Consider the following 8,641-nt stretch of genomic DNA (forward strand, 5'->3'; position numbering starts at 1 on the left):
TGTGAATTGTATTTATTGCTTTGATTTTCATCTTGTATTTAGGCCCTGAAAGATGGTGGGAAAAAAATATGATGATTCGAAGGAGAAGGCTAAAGCCACTGTAATGAAAGCATCATCAGTGAGCCTTACTTGAGACGTGGACCTCCATCAACACTGATGCATTCCTTGGCGTCGCTGGGCATTTTGTCGAGGAAAATACCATGTTAAAGTCTGTTGTGTTAGGTGTTATGCACTTTCCACAATCACACACTGCCTTAAATTTGGCCATTGTAAAAATAGACCTTGTACAGTGGGGCATCAGGAACAAGGTCACCTGCCTAGTCACGGATGGAGCTGAGAATATGGGTGCATGGGCTAAAAAAATGGGAGTTCGCCATGTCATCTGTTTGGCACATTCATTAAGTCTGATTGTCAAAAAAAGCACTTAATTCTAATGATGAACTAACAGAAATAATGGACAAAAGCAGGAAGATTGTTGGATATTTCAAGAGCAGCACTACTGCAAATGTCCCCCCCCCCCCCCCCCCCCCATCTTTGTCTCTCTCACACACACGTGTATATGTATGGTTAATAAGAATAATTTGCTGTACTTATAGGAGAGACTATCGCAGGTTCAACTGCAAATGGGTCGGCCTGTTCTCAAACTGATCCAGGAAGTGGAGACACGTTGGAATAGTACATTTAATATGCTCCAGAGACCTTTTCATGAAAGGGAACCGGTTAATGCAGCCCTGGCTGGCTTGAATACTGACATTGCTCCTCTTTCTTCCCAGCATCTCAACATAATTTCAGATTCTTTAAAGGTTCTGGCACTGTTCAATGATGCAACAATTGAGTTATCAGAGGAAAAGCGTGTGTCCGGGTCTAAAATCATCCCTATGCTGGCCATGCTCCATCATGCTTTGGAAGAAGAGGAAATAAACGTGGGCACTCCAGAGGGTATGGCATTAGGTGGGTGTCAATTTCAAAGTATTTGATCTCTCAGCACAATACTGGATCCAAGATAAAAAAATAAAAAATAAACTAGGTTTCTTCAGTCCACACAAAGCTGCTGAGGCAGAAAGACGACTGACCTCTGAATGTACTTCAGCTATAAGACTCGCTTCAGCCCCTACTACAGCCCTTACTTCAACCTCTAACTTCAGCTTTTTTCACAGTCACAAACACGAGGTAATGTATATGGTATATGAACATTTATTTTTCTATATAGTGACAGAGACATTTTCTCTCTCAGGAAGCAAACTGTGGCATCGCCTAGACAGATCGATTTAGCAAAGTAAAACTCCCACATCTACATCACTGACAGTAAATGCAACAATTGAAGTGCAGAAATACGTGGCAGAACCAAACATAGACAGACAGGAGGACCCACTGTAGCATTGGAGAAAGCAAAGAAATTAATTTCCAAATTTAGTCACACTGGCTGTCATGTACCTTTCCACTCAAGCTTCATCTGTGCCTTGTGAGAATTTATTTCCAAAGGAGAAATCCTCACAAAAAAGCAGAACCACTTTAGTCCTTGCTCTTTAGAGAAACTACTCTTTTTTTTGTAATAAAAACCAATGAAGGGTATTGCGGTTTTAATTCTCTAATTAATTACAAGCACTACTACAAGTAACAAAAGTGCATTCCTATTTCTAATACTGTGTTTCACTGTGGTCCTGTCACTTGTTTTGTCGGTGGCAACTCGATTGTAGTACATTTTCTTGACCTCTTGATGGCGCCAAGTGTCGGTACATGTGCCGGCACAGTTGACTGAAAGTATGGATGCTTCACCGGGCTTCATCTCAACATCACTACTTATTTAGAGAGAATTAAACTTCATTGGCTTGATGCAAACTTGGATGAAAAAACACTGTATAACATTGACACTAAAAATCCATTTGGAAACCTGACAACTTGAAGAAAACCCACACAAGCACTGGGAACAAATTCGAACTGCAGTCAGGAAGGGCTGAGCTGAAATTCGAACCTGGGAACTCTCAACTGTAAGACAGGAGCTAACCACTAGTCAGCCATGCTGCCTGACACCTAACAGTGCATCTGTTTCAAATATTTACAATACAAATATTTTTTGCATGTTCTGTTACTCAGCAATATAAGAACTGGGAGCTCACACCCTGGCACATTTTTAAACTGGACGGCTGCCTTTCCCTCCCTCTGTACACCTTTATCAAAGCTGAGGTGCCCATGCAGTTCTAAAGGAAGACAAATCAAGTATGCATGTGAATGTATTGCATATAGAAGGCAATCAGAATCAGAACCATCTTTATTTGCCAAGCTCTAGTACGACAACAGACAGTCAATTGACAGAGAATAAATATATATATAAAAAACAAAGTCACTGAGCAATAAAAGGTTACCAGTAATGTTGTAATGCCGGGGCGTTGTTATTATTATTTCTTTTTGACAACTGTGCAAAATGATGCAGAGTACTCTAGCAATTAGAGCAGTTTGAAATGACTAATAGAACAATAGTCTGGTGCAATGACCATTCTGCAAAGGGCGCAGAGACTTCAAGAAATGTATGCAGTTTAAAGTGACTAGTAGTGCGGTAATCTGGGACAATGTCAATTGTGCAAACGGTGCAGATGCTTCGCAAGCACGAATGGCCAGTATTGGTCAACAGCAGATATGCAAATAGTGCAGAGTGGCGAGACTACTACAGTGAGTGCAAGAGTAATGTATAATAGGCCTGACAGAGATGTGACAAGAATCTCAAGACAGAATTTCCACCATGTTACAATGGAATTGTAAGTTTACTATTTAAGAAGTTAATGGCAAGAGGGATGAAGCTGTTGGAATGTCTGCTTGTTTTAGTTTGCATTGTTAAGCGCCTGGCGGCACGGTAGCCGACTGGTTAGAGCGTCAGCCTCACAGTTCTGAGGACCCGGGTTCAATCCGCGGCCCCGCCTGTGTGGAGTTTGCATGTTCTCCCCGTGCCTGTGTGGGTTTCCTCCCACATCCCAAAAACATGCATTAATTGAAGACTCTAAATTGCCCGTAGGTGTGACTGTGAGTGCGAATAGTTGTTTGTTTGTATGTGCCTTGCGATTGGCTGGCAACCAGTTCAGGGTGTACCCCGCCTCCTGCCCGATGACAGCTGGGATAGGCTCCAGCACGCCCGCGACCCTAGTGAGGAGAAGCGGCTCAGAAAATGGATGGATGGATGTTAAGCGCCTACCTGAGGGAAGGAGCTGGAAGGTGTGGTGACCAGAATGTGAAGGGTCCAAGAGGATTTTGCATGCTATTGTCTTAGTTCTGGCAGTGTGCAAGTCCTCAAGGGTGGGTCGGGGGGGTTCTGACAATTTTTTCAGCAGTTTTGATTGTCCGTTGCAGTCGGAGTTTGTCCTTTTTTTGTAGCAGCACCAAACCAGACTGTGATGGAAGAACACATGACTGATTCGATGACTGTTGTGTAGAACTGCCTCAACAGCTCCCTTGGCAGGCCGTGCTTCCTCAGAAGCAGCAGGAAGTACATTCTCTGCCGCGCCTTTTTGAGGATGGAGTTGATGTTGATCTCCTACTTCAGGTCCTGAAAGACTGTAATTCCCAGCAACTTGAAGCTCTGGACGGTTGGCACAGGGAAGTTGGACAGTGTGAGGGGCAGCTGTGGCCAAGGATGCCTCCTGAAGTCAACGATCATCTCTACAGTCTTGAGCGTGTTCAGCTCCAGGTTGTGTCGGCCGCATCACAACTCCAGCCGTTCCACTTCCTGTCGATACACAGACTCATCACCATCTTTGATGAGGCCGATGACTGTGGTGTCATCTGCAAACTTCAGGAGTTTGACAGCTGGGTGCATTGAGGTGCAGTCGTTCGTGTCGAGAGAGAAGAGCAGCGGAGAGAGGACACAACCTTGGGGCGCCCCCGTGCTGTTGGTGCGTGCAGATGAGGTGGCCTCCCCCAGCCTCACCTGCCGAGTCCTGCCAGTCAGGAAGCTGTAAATCCACTGGCAGATGGGAGAGACGTTAATCTGGAGAAACTTGGAGGAGAGAAGTTCGGGGATGATGGTGTTGAACGTAGAGCTGAAGCATCCTCGCGTAGGTCCCAGCACCATTGAGGTGTTCTAGTATGAAGTGCAGTCCCATGTTGACTGCGTCATCCGCAGACCTGTTTGTTCGGTAGGCAAACTGCAGGGGGTACAGCAGGGGACCTGTGACGCTCTTGAGGTGGTCCAGCATGAAGACTTTCGTCATTAGCGGTAAACCGTTTTTCTAACTTTACTGCATAATTCCTCTTTGCAATGTTAATTTCTTTAGTCAGATGGTTTCTAGCGCAATCATACAGCGTTAGCAGTGCGGCCATAATAATAATAATAAATAAAAAGTGATCTTAGTTAATTAAACAGGCATAAAATGAGAATGGGCTAAACCAGTAATTGAAGTGGTCATTGCCATACTCACATCAAGACAAAATGTCAGGGGTCAACTGCCTCTACCTCGGAAGCAGCCTATAAGTGTTTCATTATGCACCAGGCCTGTGAGCCAGCTGTTTCCTGCCCAACACCGCCTCCACGTTATACTGATGACATCTGAATACACAAACTAGACATGCAGCCCCAATTTGGATTTGTACCAAATAACTCACCTAACTAAACAATGTCAATGTAACAATTAACATTTTAATTAGAAGAAATTAGATAACCAACATTAGCTCCAGTATAACAGATGTTTTAAAGTGTTTTCCAGTACCCCATTGAATTTAATGGTTTTTGACAGCAATGGCTTCCACTAGATTTTGCAATTTATTGCCTGAAGTTGATGGGTAGTGCAAACAGTTGCTATGCTCATAATAAAGTTTTATAGCTCGATCTGTTACGTTAATGCTGTCACTTTCCTCTTTGTGCTTCCTGTTTTAAGTATTGAAGTATTTCCCATTGACACGGTTTCCTCGGTGCAACAACTAAACAAAACACATGGTGCCAGATGCCATGAAAATAGAATATGCAAACCTATTATTGGTATTATATTATGCACATCAATGTTACATAGCCTGAGGTAAAACTACAGTATGTACATACTGTACAGTATCTCGGTTACAGACTATTATCTGTTTATTGACATTTTATCTTTGTCAGTGGGGTTGTTGAGGGATTTTTTTTTTGAAAAAAAAAAGAGTATTTATGACAGATAATATATTGTAATATGCTAATAGAATATGATTGTGAAAATGCTGAATTTTTTACTCTTACATCCATTTTCTAAGTCGCATATCTTTGTTGTGGGGTGGGTTGTGTTTCAGCATGGGAGACATTTACCCATATGAAACCAAGGCCACATAAAAAGATTGCTAAATAGTATTTTCTTTAAAAAAAAAAAAATTAAGTAAGTGTCTTTACTGTTATTGATCGAATTATATGAAAATGACCCATATCGACAAACGACCATTCACTTGCACACCTATACAAAAATTATTCTTCTCAATCTAAGATGCATGTTTTGGTAAAGTGGGAGGAAGCCAGAGTACCCACACAAGCATGGGGAGAACCTGGAACGTCCACACATGAAAGCTGGAAGGTGTGGTGACCAGAATGTGAAGGGTCCAAGAGGATTTTGCATGCTATTGTCTTAGTTCTGGCAGTGTGCAAGTCCTCAAGGGTGGGTCGGGGGGGTTCTGACAATTTTTTCAAATTCAAACCCTGAACCTCAAAACTCAAAGGCAGGCTAACCACTAGTTCACCTTGCTGACGAAGTTCTTTTCTGTGGGATTTCATTAGCTTGTGAAGGTTACTTAATGTGCGTCACGGTGGCCGACTCACAGTTCTGAGGACCCGGGTTCAATCCCTGGCCCCGCCTGTGTGGAGTTTGCATGTTCTCCCCGTGCCTGTGTGGGTTTCCTCCCACATCCCAAAAAACATGCATTAATTGGAGACTCTAAATTACCCGTAGGTGTGAATGTGAGTACGGGTGGTTGTTTGTTTCTATGTGCCCTGGGATTGGCTGGCAACCAGTTCAGGGTGTCCCCCGCCTCCTGCCCGATGACAGCTGGGATAGGCTCCAGCACGCCCGCGACCCTAGTGAGGAGAAGCGGCTCAGGAAATGGATGGATGGAGGTTACTTAATGTGTGATCATAAAAATGGACAGTTAAAACAGAATTTGTTTTGCGATCCTGTAAAATTTATTTGCTGGTGTGTAAAAATACAACAAGTTATATAAATATCAATATATTATATTGCACATTATTATACCTTTTATTTAGTAAAAATGCATAAAATACACACAAATAAATACAAAAATTATCATATTCAATGTATCTTTTTTTCACAAACAGTGTTGAACTTTGACAAAGACATTACAAACACAAATGTTTACCTTAAGGGCAAATAATAAAATAAAAAAAAGTGCTTTCCCATTCCTCACTAGCTTCTGTGGTTTTTGTCTTAACTTTTTACTTTCTTGTGACTTTCAAAACCACCTCATCGCTATTCATTGACATTCCACTTGGGGAGGGGGGGAAAGTTATCCCATGTTTCCTTTCTTTCCAGCTTTGAAGAGTGAGGGGGTTCTTTCAAGGACACACTTCTACCTCGGCAGTCATTCTACACATTTGCGGGCCATCAGTGAGAACTCACACCTTCTTCCCCAGCTGGGGCTGTTTTGGGCTTGGCTTGGCTTGACTGACAATATCCCTGAAGGCTGGTGAGCGCAGGAAGCGTGGGTAGCAGTCTTTGGCCATGAGCATGTAGATCTTGTGCTGCGCCTGATCAAAGCAGTAGGGTGACGGGGAATGCATGTTGGCTTTGGTGATGTCCCGAGTTTCATGGTCAATGTTAATCTGGAAAATGGCACAATGAGGCTGAGTCAAATTAGTCTATTTTACAAGCTTTTCAACATGAGCATAATGTGTTTTCAGAATATACTGTGAATTTGCATGCATTATCATTGTAACCTAAAATATAACATTTGCAAAAACAAATATGATGTATTTTATTCACCTCCCGGGGAGCATCACTGCAGATGAATTCATTGTAGATTTTCTGGGCTTTAGTAGGTAGTTTGGCAAGAGATTTGGTACTCCTGTAATCTTCACATGCAAAGTAGAACGCAATGTTCTCTTCGCTGAATTCTGATAATAAGAAGGCTGTGAAAGCGCACAGTCCATCTGAGGTAAGAGAGTAAATTTAATTACTAATGGCACAAAATGGTGGATACGTTTATCAACAACTGTGTCTCCAAAATGCATTGACTAAAATGTTGCAATTGCTGAGGAAACCTCCACGTGTAAAGATGTACTTACATTTGCTAGACAGGAGTTGCTCAAATGATCCTTTCCACCTCAGGCATTCCTCCAGGGTCGGTCTAAAATAAATGGTACATTGTTAAATTTGACCAAGTTTAAACAAAAAACACAGAATGGTGACACAGAAAGGCTATATTATTTGATCTTACTTGTTTTTTCCCATTTTGCAGCAGAACAGATTCCACTCTGACTTCTGCAAAATGCTTCCCAGCCTCGCTTTCAGCTCTTTGGCCCTGTGGAGAGAATATTAAAAGGTTAGATCTAATTTGTATGGGACCTTGAGTACATCCCCATTGGCAAACCAGCACACCGCAAAGCATTAATTTGTCTTCTATGTGAATGAAGTCTAACCTAAAAGTCTTTCATCTGCTTAGCGAGAATAAAGAAAAATGTTCATACACGGAAGGAAAGAAAACAGCAGAGTTCCAGTGGCTTCCTTGTAATAGGTCAGTTTCTATGAAGGTTCATGTACCTTTCCAAGCAGCAGGTAGGCATCGATGTTAGTCCTTTACACATAGTAGCAGACTGTAGACAGTGGGAGTGGGAGTGTCTCTTGTGTTGGGTGGTGGTTAAGTATCCTCAGTAGGAAATCAGCTGTCTGTGTGCCTGAATACAGCAAGAGAGGAGCTTTTATAGTCTTTGCCAATGCCTCCGATGTGTCATCAGACCTCGCAGCCAATCAGAGCACGTGGATGGGTGAGACTGATGATGAAGTCACTAAAAGGCAGAGGACACACATGGCGGAAGCGTAGTAATGTCTATCAAATGATTGCAAAAAAAAAAAAAAAAAAAGCCAGTGCTAATAAATATTTGCTCAATGTGTCCTTGAAAACATCATCCCTTACAAATCAAGCTTTGAACAGACTAAATAAAAATGAGCTCTAGCCTGAAATTTAGTATACAAGAGGGAGGTATTTACTCTATATGTTGGAATTAAATATGCTTTTTAATGGTGTTTATCATTTTGTTCTCTTATCTTAACTTTCTGAACTACAGTGGCCAAGGAGATAATGTATTTGTAAACAAGATTGAAAATCCTGGCAGATACGCGTGAAGTGTGTATTAATAAATGTGTACAATTACTTTAGCCTTATTTAAGGTTGACTGTATTCTTACTCTAGATATCATTTACAATATTCTTGAAACAGGGTGAATAAAAGTAAATGAACCTTATTTGTTTAAAACAACCCCTTGTGTTAAACATAAATAAAAAATAATTGAATTAATTGAATACACTACAAAGACAAGATATTTAATGTTGAAACTGCTAAACCTTATTGTTTTTAGCAAATAATCATTAACTTAGACTTTTATGGTTGCAACACATGCCAAAAAAACTGGGACAGGGTCATGTTTACCACTGTGTTACGTCACCTTTTCTTTTAACAACATTCAATA

General features: G+C 41.6%; 1 protein-coding gene across 1 annotated transcript; it reads right to left on the minus strand.

Moving 5' to 3' along the window:
* Positions 1 to 6,098: 6,098 nt before the first annotated feature.
* On the minus strand, positions 6,099 to 7,833 carry LOC133406218 (regulator of G-protein signaling 5-like). Its single transcript, XM_061683652.1, has 5 exons — positions 7,716 to 7,833; positions 7,393 to 7,476; positions 7,241 to 7,302; positions 6,939 to 7,105; positions 6,099 to 6,778 (listed from the first exon to the last, which is right to left on the minus strand). The coding sequence occupies exons 1-5, from the start codon at positions 7,757 to 7,759 to the stop codon at positions 6,572 to 6,574; spliced, it is 564 nt and encodes a 187-aa protein (XP_061539636.1). The 5' UTR covers positions 7,760 to 7,833; the 3' UTR covers positions 6,099 to 6,571.
* Between the last annotated feature and the right edge of the window lie 808 nt (positions 7,834 to 8,641).

The sequence above is a fragment of the Phycodurus eques genome, chromosome 8, assembly GCF_024500275.1.
Source record: "Phycodurus eques isolate BA_2022a chromosome 8, UOR_Pequ_1.1, whole genome shotgun sequence".
In the NCBI taxonomy this organism is placed as follows: domain Eukaryota; kingdom Metazoa; phylum Chordata; class Actinopteri; order Syngnathiformes; family Syngnathidae; genus Phycodurus; species Phycodurus eques.